General features: G+C 39.9%; 1 protein-coding gene across 8 annotated transcripts in view; it reads right to left on the reverse strand.

Annotated features, from left to right (window-relative positions):
* The window catches only part of FAM169A (family with sequence similarity 169 member A), a 36873-nt gene extending 14703 nt beyond the window's left edge, over nucleotides 1–22170 (reverse strand). Inside the window, exons 1-5 of one of the 8 annotated variants that reach the window (XM_075740780.1) lie at nucleotides 21716–22021; nucleotides 6133–6270; nucleotides 4669–4768; nucleotides 3377–3462; nucleotides 1808–1979 (exon numbers count right to left, since the gene is read on the reverse strand). In XM_075740780.1, coding sequence (XP_075596895.1) covers nucleotides 1808–1979; nucleotides 3377–3462; nucleotides 4669–4768; nucleotides 6133–6267 — 493 coding nt within the window. In that variant the 5' untranslated portion in view covers nucleotides 6268–6270; nucleotides 21716–22021. The other 7 variants (XM_075740778.1, XM_075740776.1, XM_075740781.1 and 4 more) reach the window with 7 other exon arrangements.
* Nucleotides 22171–23291: the final 1121 nt, after the last annotated feature.

Here is a 23291-nt window from a genome sequence, read left to right on the forward strand (position 1 = left end):
GCTCTTCAGGACAAATATGAAGACTATAATTCAGCTCTTGTTTAAAGACTGAAACAATAATTCCAATTTTTTAAATGAAATCACAAAAAATCCTAGGACAATTTACATTGAAATTGTCCTTTAAACAACACATTATCCCTAATTAAACAAAGATGAAAGACTGTCATAACACATAGGTACTTCAGTATCAGGGCATTCAAGGGAATCAGTGGCGACAAAGGATGCCATATAATGGCATTAAGATCATCAATTATCCAATCCATTTTCAGGCCCTCATTTTGTAAGTCAGTGTGAACTATGCAAAAAAAAAAAATTGTCGTTTCCTCTAACAAGGCCAAAAGAGAAGCATACAGTTGTCTATACAACATAGTCTTTGCAACCCTGTATTTTTGAGGCCAGTGAACATATTTATCTTCATTTTTCAAGCAAAGAAAACGTGGGCAGAGAGGTCACGTTACTTGGGCACCCTTTGGAACACCAGTCAAGGTCTACTACTCTTTCCTAACTGTTTCCAAAGCTGTCCTCCATGTAGACTACTCATTTGGAGAATATAGCACACAATCAAACATGGGTGAAATATTGATAATGCTGGAAGATTAGCCTTCAGTGTTTTCTAACTCAGGACAAGTAAATGAGAGGTCATCATGAGAAATATAACAAGTGAGCATGAGTTTATGGCACCAAAGTTTTGCTATAAAGAAGCGTCCCCATTCTAGACTAAAAAGAATCACTACTCTAATTTCCAGCTTTATGATGCCACAACAAAAATCACTGCAATGTAAATACTGCTTTGTGATCACCACGCTACAGCAATTTTGACATTAAAAATAAGACTGAGACTTACACAAATTATGCAATGCATAATTTCTTTTAAAAAACTACCAAAAAAAAGATAACAATCAGAACAAATTAGCTAGTTTTCCTGTCTTGACTGCCAGACCAAAATAGGTCAATGACCCAGACATTTTACTATTTTAACAGTTAGCAAAGGCATATATGTACATTAGATGGAGAAAGTCTCCAGCAAGCCTGCAGTACCATCATTAATCCCGAATTAATTAACCCCCTCTAGAGATGAAACAAAAATACCTGTTTCTTCGTGATCCAAATATTGATATTCTACAGAGTGCTATCAATGTGCTAACCAGAATATCCAAACAGTAAATTTTGTTCAGCAAAATATAAAACCACAATAAATTCCAAAATAACTAAAGGGAAATTATAATGTTTAGAAAAACGGAAAAACAACAGAAAGACTGTACATTAATAACATAAACCTCCCAGCTCAATTGCAATCTCTGAGGTAACGCACGTGTGGAAGGAAAGGCAATCTCTTTGTTATCAGCAGGTATAGCTCAATCTTATGCCTGTGAGCAAAGTTTCTACACTGTTATGCTATGAAATGTTTAATGATAATGACATCTGATTCTACAATCATATCAGATAAACAGGATCTCTGCATTCTGGAGCTAGCATCAAAAAAATCCACAAAAACCCCAAACAAACCACTCCCCCGAACCCAAAAATCAAGCACAGCTCAATTCAACTGTAAACAATAGTTCAACAGATAGAAGAAAAAAAAAGCCTTTGGGTATACCTCATTTCTACAATTTAAAATATTTTTTTTAGAATATGAAGAAATCTAAAAAGCTTCTTAGACTGCTAAAGCACATAAGCACGATTTCAGGAAAACACCAACTCATTAGGCCTGCAAGGCTTGCAAAGTCTACTAAACACAATATTCTTCAAATAAGCTCCCTATCCCCCCCCTTCTACCCCCAAATCCCACATTACTCAAGTGTTCTACCTGTTGGTTTAACAGAATAGAACCCAATAGCCTCTCCTTTTTTCCACATGATCTTAGCATAGGCATTGCTACCGTGACAGAGAAAAGGGATCTCATTTTTTCCCATTTCTTGCGTCCGATAGATAATTCGATTCAGAACATAGAGAACAATCCTCTCTCCAAGAGACTTCACCTAAGGAAACACAGAAGAACATTTTAGAAGAATTGTCAGATTAGTTAATATTCACACATCAGGACCTTATTTTTCAAAGTTGCCAGTTAACACAAATGCAGATGGAGTCAAGAGAAGCTGTAAGTGCTAAAGCAGAATGAAGCTCTGGGGTTTGTTTGAGGGCAAGGAGGTGCTCGGAAGCCACAGCAGTAGGTTAAGTATAAAGCACTGCCATAGACAAAAGGTATTGCATGACTTCAGTGTGACTCCTAATTCAATGGCTAAAAGCTTACAGCAGTGCTGGGAGTGGGGCAGTGGGGGAAAATTTTTTAATTTCAACTCAAAAACTATTTTTGGATTTAAGAAACATTCACCAAATACAATAGCAGTACATCAGCCTCAGACTTCCCAGGTTAGCAGGTAATTGGAGTCCTACAAAAGAGAAATTATGAGCCTCACTGGGTAGCAGGACTTGGCACACTCAATCACTGCTGACAGAGTGGCAGACAACAGGACATGATGCAGTGGAAGAACCAGTTACAATAGTTTCTGTGGCATGAAACAAGGAACTCTGTATCCTTTTCCCTGTCCTGCAGGGTTCCTTTTACACATGAAATTTAAATTCACCACTATCCTACCCACAGTGAAGGAAGAACACCCAGACCCCAGAGTCTCAGCTAACCTACCTGTAAAAGATTCAGCTTTCCTGATTTAATCACCATCCTACCATTAAGAAGCATATGGAAAACAAGGCTACACACCAAATTCTCTAGAGTAATTAAAAAATTAAAAAAAAAAATAAAAAAAAATAAAACAAAGACAAGTGCCCGGATTCTATGAGCTGATATAAATTACACTCCTGAAAGAATACAGATTTCCAGTTTTGGAAAAAAACACAAAACTCCATGCTACAAAGGTCAATGATGAGCGATAAAGCAGATAAGTAAGTTGCAATAAAGACAACTTACTTTCCCAAACCTCATGTACTGCCACTGCAAGACACCAGCTCCAACTCGCCTCTATCAAACAGGTTCCTGACAATATTTTTAGCTTACTAGCCTCCTGATAACACCAATACGTACCGCTATGGCACAATGTACCACTCTACTAAGATGTTTCAATACAACCAGACATACAATGTTCTAAAAACTAAAGAAAAAACTCTTAACATCGTTAATATCTAAATAGCTTACATATGAAGCTATTGTATCAGAGTCATTCTTACTCTAGACACTGCCTTCATAACCAAGTTTACTTCCCCCTAGTACCTATTCCTCTATTGCCATCGACCTTGCTTTTGACGTGAGACAGCCAACTCATTTCTGAATAAAATGAAAACCTAACATCGCAGAAGCTATCTATTTGCCATTACCTTGAAGGATAAGAACAATTGCTAGGTGAATGTTGGAGTGCTTTACCTGATGAAGCCCTTGTCTAGTAGGGACAGATGTTCTCACAATGTCATCAATTGACCACCACTGGTCAGCAAGATACAGGGCTACAGCTTGAAAGAAACAAGGGGAAATAAGAAGTTAGTGATTCTCACTATTCCAAAAGAAACATATTCATTAAAGCTGCTAAACAACTAGGAATAGCGCTGTAGTAACCAAGTTAAGCATCTTCTAGTTGGGACTGTATCAATGCAGCTCTTACTAACCTAACACAAGCATGGTGCTGTACACTCTCCCACATGCAATGCTCCCTAGTCCAAAACTTGTTTGAAATCTGAGAACAACAAAACCAAATGCAGATTTAGTGCAGTATGACATATAGGAACTGTTTTTTCAGACATAAGCACTATCCTTCATCCCTGTGCCCTAGCACCTCCTTCCACTAAAAATTGGGCCTGCCAAGGAGTCTCATTCATACATGTATTTTAGTTTTGGGTTGCTAATGGATAAGGATATTGAAACCGTGCAGGTTTTAGGGAGTCAGATGGATGTAAAAAGACTGATAGGCACATGATTAGCAATCAGGAAGAGTCTGATCTGTGACCATTTGTGGCAAACTTGGCGATCATATACATGGTATTAAACAGAAAGAGATGGAAACATGGAAGACTGAAAGGAAAGGGAGAAAGAGAGGAAAAAAACTCAAAAACCAGTGAGATACCACCTTAGCCAGAGCTACATTAGGACCTAAAGCTAAAGACAAATTTATACTTGATGATGATCAATCACTGCTAATAAAGAGCATCTAAATTCATGGGTAAATTAATGGATTCTATAAATATTCAATAAATTCCTTTTGGAGAGGTAAGGTGTACATAAAGAAATCAAGAGATACATGTTGTTCTTGTATTCCGATAAGCACCATGTTATTTTGCTACATATCTGGAAGTGTTCAAGGCCAGGTTGGATGGGGCTTTGGGCAGCCTGGTCTAGTGGAGGGTGTCCCTGCCCGTGGCAGGGGAGTTGGAACTAGATGATCTTTTAAGGTCCCTTCCAACCCACATCCATTCTATGATTCTATGATATCTTCTCAATTCAACGGGTTCAGTTCTACTCCGACTAGTGTGCAGATTTCTATCACTTGTGTTCATGAATCCATAACAAAAATAATAGCATAGGAACAAGAACACAGTGAACAACAAATGCAAAAGTGGCAAAGTTATGAGCTGCTCTAGCATGGAATGAGCAAGGGTCTGGTTACATGTATTTGTCACAGAAAAAGAAAAAGCAACACACATATTAAAATCTTAAAATGAAACCTGTGAGCGAGTCCCCTGGTGCAAACAAAGCAAGAACTTTGTGTGTCTGCTCTTCACCATAAAGAGGAACGAAGCCCACAGATGACAACCTAATAGGAATCTGAAACAAGAGCGTACAATACTTCAATAGACTCTTGCTAAAACAACATTAGTAAAATATACAGAGAATGTTTAGCAGGGTAAGCAAGACAAATGTTGAAAACTGAGTGCTTAACTGTAAAGGACAAGCATCAGACCCCAGCCCCTACTTCAGAAGTTTCTTCCTAAAGACAGGCTACATTATAAAGAACTCTGACTCAAGCTGTGGCAGATTTAGCTGCAGTAATTTATATTGTTACAGCTCTCTGCTGTCAGCAGTTTGAGTTTCTGTGCATAACTGAAGGTGTGCAAAGAGCCAGCAGTACATTCACTTCAACTGCCCCAGCTATGCAAGCTGTCAAAGCCAAGAAGAATACGGCAGGCAGTCAAGAACAGAAACAAACTGGCGCAGAAGAATTGCTGTTAGTTAACATGAGCCCTAAGGTGGGAAAGCTGGAGTCAAAAGGGTTTTCTTCCTTTAAATTGCACACGTTTTAGAAATTCTAAAGTTGTCTGCTTGATTTCCCCTCAGGAACAACATGAGAAGGGTCAAACCATTCCACCTTTCAGGAGTTGAGTACCTTTGTGGAAATGCATTTTAATATTTAAATTCACAAGTTTTCAATATTAAATTAATGCAAAAAAAATTGACAGATATTAATGGTGTGGTAAATAGACTTGCTTACCCAATTTAAGAAGATTATGATATGCTATGCCACAAACGAGGATGTTAGTACAAATATGTAGGCATACAGCATCTGCAGAAATGCAGGAAAGTACTCAAGACTCTGCTTCTGCCAAGGAATCGGCAGCACCGACCTTTTGTTCACGCTGAGAATCCTCTCAGCTCACTTATTTTTCATTAAAGTTATACACCATGGCTTTTATTGGTACTAATTCTAATAGAAACATTCACCTAGACAGAACCAACACTGACCAACTTATCTTTGAAATTAGTGAAACTTGCTGATCAAGAATTGAACCCAACCAGGAAAAGCACTGAGGGACTTAGATACAAAAAAGAGCCAGTTGGCTTCAGTAAATCATGAACCCCTTAGTTACTATGATAGATTTTTGTGACTGCATATGCTAGTGCTTTTTAGGAAAGTTTGACTCATCAGTTGAAGTTTTAAGTCTCTCTAAAAATTACTTAATGCATACAGATCCATTGCCCAGAAGCGGCAAATAGTCACTGATGCCCAGATTTAAACACAATTACAGAATGAAAAAAGAAGTAGAGCTTGACACACAAACAGGAATTTGGAAAATACAAAAGCTTTGCTAAAATAATTATATAATTCAATAGTTATGGACTGGATATTTTAAGTCTTTTAAATCTACAAGTGTATCAAGAAAATTGAGACTAAGGTATTTGTTGGTTCTTACTTTGCCGTGGTCTGGCAGAGACAAGAGTTCAGGATTGTTTGGATCCCCATACCGGAGGTAAGACATGTAGTCCTCTCCTGAGCTCTCCAAGTCTTCATGACTGTAGCCATTCAACATATCCACAGGGAATGACATCCTCTTGAGAAAAAAGCAAGATTATTACTGTAGGTAGAGAGATGCAATGCACAGTTTATCACATATTCCTATCAAACATGTAACTAAAACTGTTGAACGCTCCCCCTCTGCTACTCTCTAGAGCCCTCTATATCCAAGCCAGAAAGGAGAAATGCTCCAGACATTGTTAGGATAGCGCCTATTAACACCCAGTCTGTAAATCAATAGATGAACCCAATCTGTGTTGATAAGCAGAAAAAGGATGGGTTTAGCCATAGATTCCCCTAGATCAAAACGTGGCAGATTTCCAACATCCAAGCCCCCTGTTTGCAGCACATGTACAATAGACCACATACTGCCTTGAGGTGGCTAGCTGTTACCTCCCTCCCAGTTGATGTTTTTGAGGCCAGATTAAGCAGAAAGTGGCCAGTCAAATAAGAAGTGAACAGCCCAAAAGATAACAAGAAAGAGAAGTTCATTTATTTTGGAGACTTTGCACTTAAATACATCTCTGAAGAAACCAAAGCACTGCTCAGAACTTCTCTCAACAACTGGCAAGTTAGCATGCCTACCAGCTGGCTGTTTCCAAAAGCATTCCAATTGTGAACAGATGCTACAAGCTCATTAAAAACAAGAGCCCACAACAGACTAAGATGACACTTTAAGCAGGTGACAAGACAAAACTAAAGCACTGAAGACCAACCATAGTGGCAATAGCTCCCTGAAAGCTCTTAGATTCAAATTTTCCTTGTCAAAGTGGTGTCAAATTAAGATGAACAAGAGCTCCTGGAATCCACTGAGTGCTCTTCAGGTAATGCTCTTCCAGGTCTATAAAACTACACACAGAAACAGACCCCTTGACTCTCACAAGCATGAGCTACCACAAGTTCATGAGAACCTGTTCTGGAGGAACACAGGCATCTCTTGATCAGTCTCACTCAGTTCCCAGGAACTCATCACCCAACTCCCAAAAGCACAAAGCTTTTCATACAGGATTTACGATCCCTAGTCTCCACTATGGAGTCTTTTTTAAAATTTTTATTTTAAATTCTAGTCTCCCAATTATTTTTTTCCTTTATCTCCAGTCCCCTCTCTCTAATCCACCATGTATACGCTGATACAGGTAAATCAAATGCAAAAGAAACTTTTATTTCAACTCACCCAGCAGCAATTAAAAAGTCTGCATTTTAAAAGCTTTTTAACAGCAATAATATACTACTACTAAGTTGCTTGAATAGATGAGGCTGCTCCTTCTACAAAAGGGATTTCTTTTTTTTCTGTTGAAAAACAAGCTTGGACATGACTTCATTGGCATTTACAACTGCTAGCTTTAATGCTTTTGCTGATGAAAACACTAAAGCTTTCCATGAATGCTATTGTTTAGATATACACACACCTTCCCAACAGCAATTTCCTTTCAAATGCAGCTCCTTCCTTCCCCTTACCTGTTATCTGGATTTTCTCTAGCCTTCTTTTCCAGTATCTCATATTCTTCCTGCTATTGCTCACTGCCCCTTTTAGATGCTTAGCTGCATGTTTTAATTTTCCACCTGTTTCTTCCCACATTCCAGGTGCTGCCCTTGTCAACAGGGCAGAAGCAGGCAAGACACAACTGGCACCAGCCAACTCAATTTGCTCCCCCTATTCCCAAGCAAAGGGACTTCAAGAACCGGAAGTGAGGCATGGGTGCCTTGGAACACAGCAGCAACGCTGTGTGGCCAGAGGAACTGCTGCCAGGGAAGTAATACATCCACTGCTGGTCTCACCTTTGGAAGATATGGTTTACTCACCCATACTACAGTTCTAGAACACACCAGCAACTGTAGTACACAAACGGACTAGCCTGACATAAGTACGTTGTAAGAGGAACAGGAAGAGAGGTTACATGAGATTACATGTCACTGCTTCTACAACAGGATGAGGCTTTAGCAGCTGGTTAGCTGCAACAGGCCATGTAAATTTTGCTTTAAGGGAGTACAGACACAAGAAAACCACAAAATTTAATTTTCTGTACACTGGAAGAAAGGGGAAATCCCGCTCCACTATTAAAGAAATACCTAAATGCTTGGATAACTCTGAGCATAATAGACAAATTGAACTGAGCTTTTGTTATTACATGACAAGGAGATAAGCAAGCCACAAGCTGTAACTAAAAGCCTCTAGGTAATAATTCCTAACATTTTTTTTAGAATAAAATAGTGCAGAGCCAAAGCAGAAAACATGCAATAAGAAATTCCAGAGATTATCTGAGTTCCAACCACTACACCACTATGAAAATAAAAGCAACAACCATATCTTTGCTTATAAGCAAAAAAGACAAAAACCTCTTTTCTGCTAATTAATAAGTTAATTGAATTACCCTCAAAATCAAAGACCTCCTTTCTGTTTAGCTCTTTGGGTTACTTAAGACTCTTATATAGCATACTTTGATTTTATCCACTCCCAACTCACATTAGTCACTTAACTTTTCATCTTATATCATTTGAAGAATGGGTTATGCAGAAAAAACCCAATACAGAGCAATCATGAACCAACAAAAACCTACTCGGCATCCCTGCTAAATAACCATCTATCACCTGTACCATGCAGCAGATTAGATGAAGGTGACAAGCTCTCAAACACTTGTGTGATGTAATTTGTTTCAGTGTTGATGAGATCAGAAGTATTTCACAACATATAAATTCATTAGATCCCTGAAGAAATCAGTAACTATACACAGAAAGTTATCAAATTACATTAAAAACATTAAACAGGTGATAAAAAGGAGAATGTCCCATGCCAATCTACAGCAGAGCACAGGTCAGTCCAAAATGTAAGCACCTTCATTTTGAAATGCAGAATAACCCAAAGACAAACCAAATGGCTTCCAATAGTAATAAATTAATGTATTTCTCTCACAAACCCACAATTGGTTTGTCAGTGTCTTTAACAAAGTACAAATACAGATAGGTCCACATATAGCCAGTCTCAAGTAATGCAGGAGAGAGAAAAAGGTAAAGAGGAAATAGCTTTTCAGTTTTCCTTGACAAGAAGGGAAAAATTACACATTTTTCTCTGTAGAGCCTGCAGGAACAGCACAGGTCTCTGTCACACAGCCACTCATGCCCCTTTTTGTTGCTCTAAGCCTCCATTTGTTGCACAACTGTAAAACTGTCAGGTCAAATCCTTGTCACATATTGTGAGACTGTGCTCCACTCACGGGGTACCACTCCAATTGGTAAGCAGTCAGGCTGACCTAGCACATGTGATATAGCCTTAAGCAGCCAAACTCATCAGAACTATTTGTACAAAAGGCATATTAGAAGTGTGTGTTTGGAGAGGGGGAATAAAACTTATTTTTTAAATAAGACAAATTATGCTTTCCATATTTCAAGTGAAAGAAAATAAATCTTACACTCTTCAGAACCGTATCATTTCACGTGATAGTATTAAAGATTGTATGTAATAAACTCACATGAGCAACATTTACTTTAATGTGGAATTGTATCACTTTCCCCCTTGTCAACATTATGCAACATTATACTACGTGAGAAATGGCACATCCTTTTTTAGGAACGGCTGCAGCACCAGAGGGTAACAGAGATCAATTCAAGGAACACCAACAAAACCCACATTTAACAGGATGAGCAAACATATTCCTGTGAAACTGAGGCAGTTCCTTATTCACAATTTATTTTTTTAAACCTTAATGCTTATAGTAGTAAAGCAGAATAAGTGGGCAACTTTGCAAATTTATTTAATTATAAATTATAGCTGAGACCCCTATTTCATCTTAGAAGTGCACAGTACATGCAGCTTCCAGCTCACACATGGATTTCAGCAGGAATCTGTTCTGTTCATCCCCTTGCAGGCCCTCAATACTGAGGGCCATGAAATAGCAGAAAGATAAGAAGCCAAAAAGCTATATTGTTTCTTACAGCATGGCGGAGGGCTTAAATACATCTTAAAACTGGTTTTGGATGCCTTTATCTTAGGGGAACTGAAGGCTAAGTGGTTAGGCTGCCAGCCAAGGACTTAGAGGCATCACAATGAATTTCCAGCTTCATGTGAGCAGACATGCTAGACACTTGATCTGCCTGAACTCCTCATCTACAAAATGCAAATAATCATTACCTCAGAGACACCAGTATGAGAAATACTTTATCAGATCATGAGGTACTTGAATACATATTGTACCAAAACTTGACAAGTATTGGAAGTAGACAATAACTTGCACAGCACAACTTAACTGCAGAGCTCATTTTCCTTCAAAAAAAAAAAGAAAAAAGTCACAATTCACCAAGGACTTTTCAACATAACTGGGACAGATAAACAGGCCTGGCATAACAAATACGCACAAAACAAAATCAACAGCTACACAGCAAGTCAATCTTCAGATTTAAATTTGTGTTTAACAATAAAGAATTATAATTTAATTAGGGTGTGACTATTTCATTAAAATTTGAAGTTTAAGAGAACAGACACCAGGGTGCTCAAGCTAGAACCTGCCAAATTTTTCTGCTAATCAGGGCAACTAATCCAGCCCCAGCCCACAGGACACACATCAGGTTCAATCTTGTGATGAAGTATTGGCCTACTCGGAGAAAAGGTAACTGCAGTAGTGCCTGACCTAACCTCTAATCTATTTAAACAAGTGCTGAAGTACTGGATCACAGAACTCCAAGGACTGCCATACATTTCTTACAAATCATCATGCACCTTGAACCAAGTTCTATCTTAAAAATATAATCCTACCATGATCTCCCAGACTAGCAATAAGCTACACCTGGGGCAGCATCATGAGAAGAGACATAAATAACAAGTTAAATATATATCTCCACATATACACTAGCTGCTGATGTTCCAGAGAAAACAAAGCCAGGACTGCAGAAGTCCCAAGCCACACTCCAGAACCAGATCTGATGATGCACCAAACCAGCAATCATCGTCATCATCAGAGCAGCAGGAACCTCATCTCTATCTTTCTATGTTAGTTTCCCACCTTGCAAGGTCCAATTGCTGATTTGGTGAAAGCTGTGAAACTACATAAAAGTTGGGAGAAAAAAATTTTTTTAAAAAGTAGTATTTTTAGTTTTCTAGCTTCAACTAAAAAAGAGCATCACATCTACCACTTCTAAAACTGTTAAGTACTACTAGCACTAATTCTATTAACAGACAAATTACATAAAAGTTTCTTTGCTTAGACTACCAGCTGTCACGCACATAAAACATTCTCATTGCTTTAGTTTCTTCTTTATTTAACATCCAAAACTTTAAATTGTGAGGGGTTGTTTTGAAATGTTTTTTCTTGTTTCTACCCAAATACATTCTGAAATATTTAAGTAAGAAAAAAAGTTGTTCATCCTTTTCTAATATAAAAATAATTAAATTTTAAACCTATACTAAGGTAATCAATCATATAAATAGGTATAGAGAGTACCTCTCTGGTTTATTATGAGTCTTGTAGTTTGAAATACATAGAGAAGACCTGTCCCTTATTTAACCATTTGAACCACTACTGTAACAAAGCTTTTATGTTTTATAAATATCCCTATCTCTTTTATAACTCAATTTTAATTTTTAATGTAATGTATGTCGTCTGTGGGAAGATGATGACATTTTAGGAAAGGGAAGTTGTTGGTTTTTTTAAACACTAGAATATATAAGGATTTCTTGAAAACCATATAGGCTTGAAGAAGCAACCATAATATACTATTTGATCTGCCACATTGAATACACAACTCAAACCCTCCTCACTCAAATAACTACATATTTAAAGGTAGGTTTTCTTGGGTTTTAATTTAAAAAGATTGGTTTTGTATATTGCTAAGTGTTCTTCAAACCATTATCTGCACCATAGTAATAAGTCATATAAATACTATTTCCTGCAGTGTGGCTTTTGTTCACATTTTTTAGAGAATATAGACATGTCAATCTTAAATACAAATTCTTCCCAATTCAAATAAATTTACTCTGGTCTAGGGTTTAGTTTTTTTCCCTAAAATTAAAAAGTTTTTTTTTTTTAAAAAAAAGGAACATAAACCCCAAAATAACATCTACTTGTACCCTATAAAATCCCAAAATAGAAAGTTCTTAAGGCAACACAGGACAGTGGTCTAGAAATTGTTGTCAACATCCAACAAGAGCTCTGGCTTAATATGCCAACCACATTATCCGTAATCTGCTTGAAGCAGCTTATGCAGCTCTGGTTTTCTACCAGAGACACAAATCAAAGCTGTTGATATGAATGTAAATAAACTAACAAAAATAATCAATCTTTTCTGTTCATTAATTAGCTACCACAATTTAACTTTAATTTTTCTTGTATTACACAGAATTATGAAACCTACATGAAGGATCCAACTCCCCAGTCCTGGTATAAAACACAACTGCAGTGGAAATCAGCAAGAATGATAGTGGAAAGACCTACATGACTGGGTTCAAACAGTCTCTTGTCAAATGAAACATGAAGAAGGAAGGAGATAGCCCTCCACATTAAAAAACAAACAGTATTTGCACATGATTTCTTTGCAATTAAAAAATAAAAGTTTGAAAAATGTATATTAACTTCACTAAAACAAGATAGTCTTAAAGTATCTAAAAATTCATTCTACAATTAAATATATCCAAGTTGTTTTAACATGGAATAAAAAAAAAGATAACATTTGGTAGTTCTAAAAGACTAAACTGCAACCAAAATGTACTAACGTAAAACTAGATACTCTTAATTAAAGTGTAAGCAACAACATTAAAGAGTACATTTAACAAACTGGTGGTTAGATTTGCAGAAAACATGAACTCCACTAACAATTACAATATTATATGGCTTTAATGAAAACAGGACAGAAAACCTACTAGTTATCAAAACTGAGGTGACAGAGTAGTATTAGAATACATTACACAACTTCACTCTCACACCTGCCTTAGGTAGGTAAGGTTCTTAAGTATATGCCTGATTAAGCACCTGTGTAACACCATTAGCATTTTGCTCAAGTGATTAAAATTAGGCATTTGATTAGTAGATTATTTAACCAGAGACTAAGTTCTTAGGTATACAAACTACTGACCTGTTATTTACATTTTTTCTACACAGTCTCACATTTTAATGAGATTATCATCTGGTTTCTTGAAGAGCACTTTCTTCAGTAGGGAGTTGTGGGAAATTAATATGCAGAAGTGCTTCCTATGAGGAAAGCGTGCCAGAGATTTACCAAATCAAAATTTTGTGTTTGAGACTACTCAAAATAGCCACAATAAATAAATCAAAAAATGAACTTTTCTATAAGAAAACTTCTATGCCTTTCCTTTCAGCTTCTCATTTGAGGTGAATATATCCATACACAAAATTAAATCCATTCCAGTTGTGTTTGAAAATAACAAATATCTAAAGGACAGAAAAATAGGACTGAAGGATCAGCCTCTCTGACATATCTGATGTCTCCTGTGCTCAGCACCCACTCTTCTTTCTAATCTCCCACTTTCCTCCATCTCCCCTTCACTACATGAGATAAACTTGCTTAGTACCTTAAAAAAATAACACCAAACCCTAAACAGATACCCCTAATGACCCACCTTTCCTCTCTGGTCACTGCTCTTTCTCCCTTCCATGCCTCAGCAGCTTAGAGCTGCTGTTTTGTAGTTCTCCAGCACCATCCCCTGCTCCCTCCAATTTTGCTTCTGCACTATATACCCCACAGCATCTGCTCTTGAAGGCCTTCCTATAGCTCAGCACTTGTAGCTCACACTCAGCCTCCCTCCGCAGGTGGCTTGCTGGCCACCTGGGACACACCCAGCCACGCTGCTCTTGCCCCTGCTCATCTTCCACAACTCCGAGTCCCTAGGTTTGCCATCTGCTTCTCCAGGCGCCTCTTCAACAAGGCAAGATACACCTCCTCTCTGATCTTCTGCGACTTTATTTGCCACTTGCCATCAGAAGACCATCTCTTACTCCCACTTGGCACCCATGTTTCTTGGCAACTTGTTCGGTTTTCAAATGTTTCCTCTACTATTATCCCTTCAGTTTGGAAGGGCCACCTCATAAATACATCTAGTGATTTCAGAGATGAGAACGATAACGAAAGATCTTCTCTTGACCATACTTACAAAAAAATCCACTGAATCTGGTTAGACAGCTGGTGGACTATCAAACCTAACATAACTAACCTAACACCACAGTGAGGCTGGTGTTGCAGTAACCCTATGTACACATTTGCATTTATTTTTAAAAAGCCTGGTTGTGCTATCCTATCCCCACAACCAGGGCAGACTTCAAAGCTGCACAGATTAAGGTAGGCAATTGCAGACACATGTTAGCACAGTCTAATGGGTTACTACTCATCAGCCAAACAACAGCAACTCCCTTTATGGCTGCTTCGAGAATATTCCATATACAAATTCAAATGTGATGGTGACCATGGTTACTAACGGTGAGCAGCAGGTCATTAAGCTTTAAAATCATACTCTTCATACCGAAGGAGTACCTAGAACAGTTGCCTGAGCTACAACTACGCCATGTGAAGTCTGTGGATGTCATGGTTTTCAACACAGGAGCTGTAGGAAATTCAAGGATTAAGTAGTACTCAAGCTCTTCTTGCTGTTTTTAAATTATCTGTAGGTGGTTTTGTTAGTTTTGTTTTTAAAGTCATTTGCAGCAGGAGACCTATAACTAAGAAAGCAGCAATTGCTTTGGTTTTGTGGGCAATTCAAATGAAAATGCAGAAAGGGGGTTAGAAATTAACATGGGATCTTCCCAGGAGTAGGAGAAACTCGCCGAAGTGAAGCAAGGAAAACAAGTAAACAAGATTGCAACAACTGATTCCTGTCAGTCAACCCTAAAACTTTCTTGCAGACCAGCAAGCATGCAGAATTAAGAAGTTTCAGAGTCTGACTATATGGCCCCATTTACAATAGCCTGAGGATGAGAATCTGGAATTCAGCACTACAGTAAGTATAACATATTTGGAGCAGTAAGAATTTAAGCCTTACTGTAGATTAAGAATTGCACGGTTTCCAGAAACAGAATAGGCAGCTATCTCCAACCATTATTATAATTATCTTCAGAAGATCACAGATGGTTAAAAATACAGTGCTTAATAAAAGCAAATTCTGAATATTACTTGCTATTTGCACTCAGTGTTCTACACTACCAAATTCTTTCAACTACACACAGCTGAAGGCTTGACAAGGTACAACAAAATGATCAACCTCACAGACAATGCAGTTTGTGAACTTACTAAAACAGGGTTGGATCAAAGAACACCAGAAGAGCTAGGGACACAGACAACTATAAAGAACTTTATCTTGCCTTTCTCAGTGGAAAGGTAGGGTGGAAATCAGATGACAAGAATACAACAGACATCAAGAACAATGTTCAAAGGAAGTAACCAGGGCTGTCAGACACCATTGTTGGGCCACAGACATGATAAAGAAGCCATTACTGAGTGTCAGTCTGAGCTCAGTCATTTTGTCAAGAGGTATTTCAAGCTACCATCCCAGATGTCACCATTCCCACAGATACAGTGGCAAGTGTAAGCATTTCCATATGCCCATGCAAAACAGCACCAACCCTTCCTCATCTTTACAAAGGCCACAGAGACAACCCCAATCTAGCTCACAGCTGGACTCAGCAGTGAATATGTGTGTCTTCCTCTTCCCATCTTCAGAAGGATGGAAAAAAGGCACGTGTAAACTAAAACTATAAAACTGGAAGTAAACTCCATCCTCTGAAAAATAAGCATTCAAGAAACAGAAATTCAAACTTAGCATCAAGATGACTAACATGCTAGGAAGGAGTCAGGCATCTTGTAGGCTGTTCTAGCTAGAAGGAAAAAAAAATAAGTAGCAAGGTCTGGTATTTCTTGTTTATGTAGAAGTCTTGTTCCCAAAACAAAGGAAGAAGAAAACATCAAAAGAGTATTGCATTGCTCAGAGCCCTCAAGAATCTGTTCAGACATCAACTGATTTACATCCCTCTTCTCTAAACTTTCCATCAGGACCACACAAATGGGCAGCAGCTCAGGGCACACCATCGTCCCCAGAATGAATCAGTTCTCCCCACTGTCTATACTTACTGCCATCAGAACCAATATCTAGCAAACTCCTTAGCAGTCAGAGCACATTCCTGAGCAGCTCGTGTTTGCCTTTGCTTTCAGCAGTCTCATACTTGCAGATGGTTCATTTTTGTTTCTCACAATTGTGTGGGTATAGCCACTGCTGGTTTAGTTCAACCTATCACAGCTGCATTATAAAAAACCCCATTTGTTAACATGCATTCACTAGCTATCAGTAAACATGTTACCACAGGACTGAAGTTCTATGTCTGAGAATGTTAGCAAGAATGTCTCTAATAGCGGAAAGGAATTCACACACAACCTCCTCCCTGGTGTTATCCTGTCTTTATCTCCATCATCAGCCATCCTGACATCCTTCCAAGAACTTACACAATTCTGTGAATGTAAAGCATTTCCCCTGCTTCTCACTGTAATATACATTTGTAAAATTCAAACTTCTACGCTACATCTCCTAGTACCTAGGCTATACTGTTATGGGTGTACTTTAATTTTTGAAAGAATGCCTTAAAAGCTTCAGTAACTGATGTTCTCTAGAAATATAAACATTAGATGCTTGTTAGGGGTTGGTTTAGAACAAAGATAAGCAAGTTAATCATATCCCTGAACATATCACCATACCATACTGCACAAAAAAACCTAGACAGTATTACCACTGCTAACTCATGATATTAACCCTAAATTAGCGTTCAGCTTTAAGCCTCAGTTACAAGGATCAGGTTGTTATCTCCTGCTTCTTCAGAAAACTCCTTCACTGCAGTATAAAAAAAAAAAACAACCAAAACCACAACCTCCAACATTTTAAAATCCTTTTAAGCTGTCCATGCTGCACTGTAGTAGCATTTATATTGTTATTGTTAACATCCCCAACTATTTTATGATCATCAACTCACAAATCATTTAAATTCCCTAAATTTATGATTATTGCTGACTAATTCTACAACAACTGTAAGAAATGCTATTCAAGTCAGAAAGCCTATTTTCAGCATTTGCTACCTGCAAGAGCTAGATAAAAGATTGGTCTTCTAGCAACACATTTGCTAACCTAAACACATTTCACATTTTTACACCTGGTATATAAGAAGTATAAAGTCAGTTAGGGTTAATGCAGCATTCCACACTGCTCAAAGTCGATGTATAGTCAGTGCTTGGTAAAGGTCAGTGCAGCAGCAGGCTCACAACCATTGTTATGCTCGAACTTAGGGTGTACTCTCCTAGCACTGCCTCAAGGGCTACTGATTCAAGAGAGACCACACCTTGACCAACTATTCTTCCTCTTCAGTGATCCATAGAATTAAAGAAACCTATTTAACCACCCTTGACATGTTTGGATGAAGCCTAGAAGAAAGAGTAACGGTGAGTTCAATTCACCCTGGCCCATAAACAATTTCTAACCATAAGCTGAAGGGAGACACACTAGCACTGTGAATATGTAGGTCTGCTGTTTTACAGTAATAAAATCTTAAGATGTTATTTTACTACAAAGTACAGGACTCAGATTTGAAAACAAATAAAAAATCTAAAATGCTACTTTGAATAGTTGTACAATACACAGTTCAGTACACAATTCAGACAAATGCATCTTCCTAAATTTTCAACTCAAGGAATCATTTTAGTACACACAGATGTATCATTGTTCTAGTTTCAACAGGGACAGAGTTAATTTTCTTCCTAGCGGCTAGTATAGTGCTGCGTTTTGGATTTAGGATGAGAACGTTGATAACACACGGATGTTTTTAGTTGTTGCCAAGCAGTGAAGGACTTTCCAGCTTCTCATACTGCCCTGCCAACGAGAAGGTGGGGGGCACCCAAGAAGCTAGGAGGGGACACAGCCAGGGCAGCTGACCCGAACTGACCAAAGGGATATTCCATACCACATGATGTCATGTTCCATATATAATTGGGGAGTGGGCAATGAGGTGGGGCAGCTCGGGAACTAGGTGAGAAATTGTGCTGTTCATCACTTAGTTCATATATTCTATTATCTTCTTTTTCTGTCCTATTAAACTGTCTTTATCTCAACAAACAAGTCATACTTTTTTTCCCCCCTTCCCCCCCTCCCCCGATTCTCTCCCCCATCCCATGACAGGGGTGCGGAATGAGTGAACGGCTGCGTGGTTCTTTTAGCTGCTAGCCAGGTTAAACTATGACAATCATTTAAACCACTAGTAGGTTTTCCATTAACTTTGAAAACAAAGAAAGATACGTTAGTCCTGACCATTCTCTCTAATTTTAGCTAGATTTTAGGGAAGATTTGAAAGCTCATCACTCTTTTGGTACAGGATTCTTTTACATATTTTAGGGAGATATTTAAAAGCTTCTTTGAAATCTCAGGCTCACTGGAGAACACCAACTAAATTTAAAATGATTAAATAAATACATGCTGTCACATCCCATTGTTAAAACAAAAAAAAGAAAAAGTCAGCAATAGCAGACAAAACTGCAAGAATGCCAGAGAAGAGGTATCAAGACACTACATGTGCCATTTCAATTTTATTTAAAACAATGCAGTAGAAGAAACACATTAAAGCAGTCTTTTCCACTCAGGATTGCTTAATCCATATGGTAACAGCTGGGAGCAGAAGTCTGAGAGGAGAGCTGAATTCTGCTTATTATTATTTTTAAATCCATTTCTATTTTATAAAAAAGGTGTGGGGGTTTTTTAACGTTTACAAAATGATTACCCAAGAGACGTTCATTGATGAAAGCCGTTCCAAAGAAAAGCATGCTTCTCTACCATAGCTGCCCCAAACTTTGTATTTCACAGATCAAAGGATGACTATAGCTTTCTGGAATGTATAGCTGATACAACTGATGACTAGGTTACAACCTAAAGGAAGGCTGTATTTATCTGTGAGGAAATGAGACACTAGTAACTTGAACAGAGAAATATTTAAGGAATAGCAATGTGAAAATAAGCATAAGTACACACTATTTTAGCTCTAATAGTATTACTTGTATTCAAAGTTTATAAACGTAATTGGTAACATCTTTAAATGATTACTACTACTTGATATTCATTGATTGGTATGAGATAGAGATTGATAAACCAAGCCTTACTATACCCAAGAATGTAAGCAAGCAAAGGACTCTTCTATTCTGATGAGTTTCTCTAATACAACCAAATTCTAGGTTCTTCTCTTAGTGATTTCATATCAAACACTTCCACTTTTCACATTTAAAAATGGAAAAAAAAACAACCCCACATTAATATCAACCTTAACACTGAAGTGAACTTCTTCCATCTTTCACCAGCAAAGATTCTGCATTGTAATAGGTGTGCAATTGCCACTAGTTAAACCAACCTGCACAGATAGGATGTTTGGATAAGTAAGGAGAGTTTTAAGTTCGAGTTATGTTATCTTTGCAAAACTTATAGGTGTAAAAAAAACCCCACCTCCAAAAACCAAACCACTGTTTTTAATAATTAAAGTGAAGAGATGTTATCTACCTTAATATGCATATAGAAGAAATTAATAGTACTTTCCAAGTCATTTCTCAGAGTAATGCCTTTCTGTAAAGGAGCTAGTTATGAAACACTCCAAAAAGACTTGGAGATAGTTACCAGAAAAGTACAGTAGAATCCCATTTTACTACTCTTCCACAACAGTAAAGAAAGAAACTGTAAAACATTTGCTTCCATACAGAGCAGAGGCTAAGTAAGATCAGACTGGGCAAACGGAAACAGGGAAGCAACTTAAACACTCATCTGCTATGTCAAGAGTCCTCAGCATTTCACCTTTTCATTCATAAAAAAGTGTTGAAATTGAGATGATCATTGAGGTTAGCAACACCTGAATTTAAACATTTATAGTACAAAACACTCTCTGCCCTGATGTTTTCCTTCTATGAAACAGGTGCTAAAGTGTTTTCTTACTAGCCAACATTAAGATAATAAGTGAGTAGTTCTTCAATATCTAATTAAGCAGAGGTCAATTAAGCAAGAAAGGTACCAGTGAAGTTAAGGAAACAGAGAAAAGATGCAGTCAGTTCCCACAGGAAGAGTTTGAAGGAGAAGTGAGACCATGAACACCCTGATCTGTAGCAATCTTTTATAGGTCCTCCAGTGAGGCAGCACTGATTTTATTATACTCATCACTCTGCCATAATATTTATTTCCCTTAAAATCTAGTGGGATATATACCAGGCTATGACCAATGGTGCAGCCCAACACACAAAACGAGTATCTGCACTTAAGCAGAAAGAAAAAAAAGTTCCCTCCTCTCTCCTGCACACACATACACAAAACCCCCAAGTATCAGCTAGACAATGTCTCCACGCCACAGGCTAGTTTTCCAAATTTCTCATTATTAATACTGAAAAGTCCACAGCCCAGAAGAGCTTAAAGATCATTCTTTAATAGTTTCCTCTAAATAGGATATTAATATGTATATAAAAATCAGTGAGTTAGTGTATTGTTTTCCATTAATGCTAGTAAAACCTTTTGCTCTAGCTCCCAGAGTAACCCACTTTCTCAGGCTGGATTTAACACTACATAAGCAGGATAGCAATGCTACGTCAATGGCTATCTTAGGCAAGACAATTCCCCTTGTTTCAAGAGGCAAGAGTCAACCCTACCTCAAAATAAAATTCAAGAAGTCTCATACATCACATATAGGAAAACATAGTGTGTGTGACTCTGCATATTCATATGTATTTGCACACACGGAGCCATCTTTTGTAGGAGGCATCTATTGTAGCATTGCAATTATTATTTTCATACATATTTGTAAAGGTATATGTATGCCTAATAGATCTTATATACATGTGTGGCTATAACATGTAAACTGCAATTGCAGTAACACATAAATTGCTACAATAGATGCCCCCACAAAAGATGGCAGGCCCCAGCCATCGCGGAGCGGTCTGGGCCAAAACTCACACCAAACGTGGCATCACGCAAGCCCCGGCCCGCGCCCCGCAGCCCCGGGGCCCCCCGCCGAGCGGAGGCCAGCCGAGGCGAGGGGCGGAGGGCTCGGCCGAGGGGAGACCGGGCCGCCCCCCGCTACGGGAGAGCCTGGCCGGCCCCACCGCCCGACAGTCCCCTCTGCCTCTGCCTCCGCCCCCTTCCCGCGGCCCCGGCGGCCCCCACGGCAGAGGCTCACGGCGGCCGGGGAGGGAGCGCGGCGCCCGCGGGGGGGTGGCAGCGGGGATGCCAGTGGACACCTGGAGCCGGGGCCTGCCGCTGGCGCAGACGAGGGGCCGCGGGGCAGTGGCCGCTCCGGCCCGCCCACCTGCCTCCCACAGAGCAGCACGGCCCGGAGAGGCCCGGGCCTGTCTCCCTTCCCCCGGCCTCTGCAGGCGGCTGCCCAGATCTCCCACCCGCCCAGCCAGACCGGGGTGGGATGCGCGGGGAAGCGGGACGCCCCAGTAGATTACCCCTCACACCCCGCCGCGCCTCGCCTCGCCTCACCTCACCTCACCTCAGCCGCCCGAGCAGCTTACCGCGGCGGCGGCACAAGGATGAATGGAGGCAGAGGAGGACACAGCCACACTCCCTGAGAGCCTTCACGACACGCCACAACCCGCCTTCACCCGATCCTGCTGCCCGGCGCCTGATATCACCCCCGGCGGCCTCCCCGCCCCTCGCCGCTGACGCACTCCCGCTGCTACGTCTCGAGCCGCCGTCGCTCGTCCCGCGCCATGGCGGCTGCCGGGGCCCCCGCAGCATCGCCCCCCGACATGGCGGTTAGTGTTGTGCCTGCGCCATCGCCCCCCGTACTTGCGTCATTGCTCACCATGGCAGCAGCCCTGGTACCTGTTCCATAGTCAGCCTCGGTGGCAGTGATGGTATCTGCGTCGTCGCTCACCATAGTGGGGGTGGTGGTACCTTCCCTCTGGCCCTAGCATAGGGAGGGAACCCGGGGCTGCCTTGGAGATCAATGGTACCCGCAGGGAGGAAGGAGCAAGGCCACACGCAGTCTCCTAGCTCTGGGCAGCTCACCATGGGGCTAGGGGTGAAGTGTTCCCTCTACAAGAAAGGGCTGCCTCCCTGTCTCCAGCAGATACCCACACCATGGACCAGTCCAAGTCCTCAGCGCCACTCCTGTTCACCAAACCGGGGGGGGGGGCGACTGAACTGAATTACTGGCAGGAGTTTGTTTTCCAAAGGAAAACGGCCAGCTCTGTTCCCCAGTACTGACCACCACTGGCCATGGCACCTGAGTGTCCACCCCTGAGAAGACCTGCATTCCAAGGAGCTGAAGAATAACAAAGTCAAACAAGGGTTCTTGCAAGAGGACAGCACTTGCCCTTGACTCTGGCTATGCAACGTACCCTTGCTTTATAGCATATGATCCTTTGCTCGGAGCTGAGGAAATACTAGGTGCACAGCTGTAGTGACATCGGTGGAACAGAAGAGGGTGGGCACAAAATGGGGTCACTGCCCAATGTGGGGGACAGCAGTCTTTCCAAGAACTTCTTGATGCTATCTGCCAAAGATAGGTTTGTCACTCCAGGGCCAGACAAGCAGGGATTCAGTGCGTTAGTGATTATGTGCATGTCCAAAATAATGTAACTTTGCAGAAACTATCAGATATGAGGGGGAGTTTCACAGAATCACAGAACAATTTGGGTTGGAAGGGACCTCAAAGATCATCTAGTTCTAACCCCCCTGCCATGGGCAGGGACACCCTCCACTAGACCACGTTGCCCAAAGCCCCATCCAACCTGGTCTTAAACACTTCCAGGGAGGGGGCATCCACAGCTTCTCTGGGCAACCTGGTCCAGTGCCTCACCACCCTCACAGTAAAGAACTTTCTTTTTGGAGACAGCGCAAACAGAACTTTCAGTGATTACCGCAAAAATCCATTTCTAACCAAGTTTTGACAAAGGTCTGTTGGCTACGGAAAAAGGGATTAATATGGGAATATCTCTTAGATCGTATTAAACCACACTTATTCCATCAAGAAGCCTTGTGAGCTCAAAGATCAACTCATACAGCTCTATGTAGTAGGACCAAGGTTTATGCTACCTTCATTTTTTTCCTAATTAGAGTAA

The sequence above is a fragment of the Balearica regulorum genome, chromosome Z (assembly GCF_011004875.1).
Source record: "Balearica regulorum gibbericeps isolate bBalReg1 chromosome Z, bBalReg1.pri, whole genome shotgun sequence".
Lineage (NCBI taxonomy): Eukaryota > Metazoa > Chordata > Aves > Gruiformes > Gruidae > Balearica > Balearica regulorum.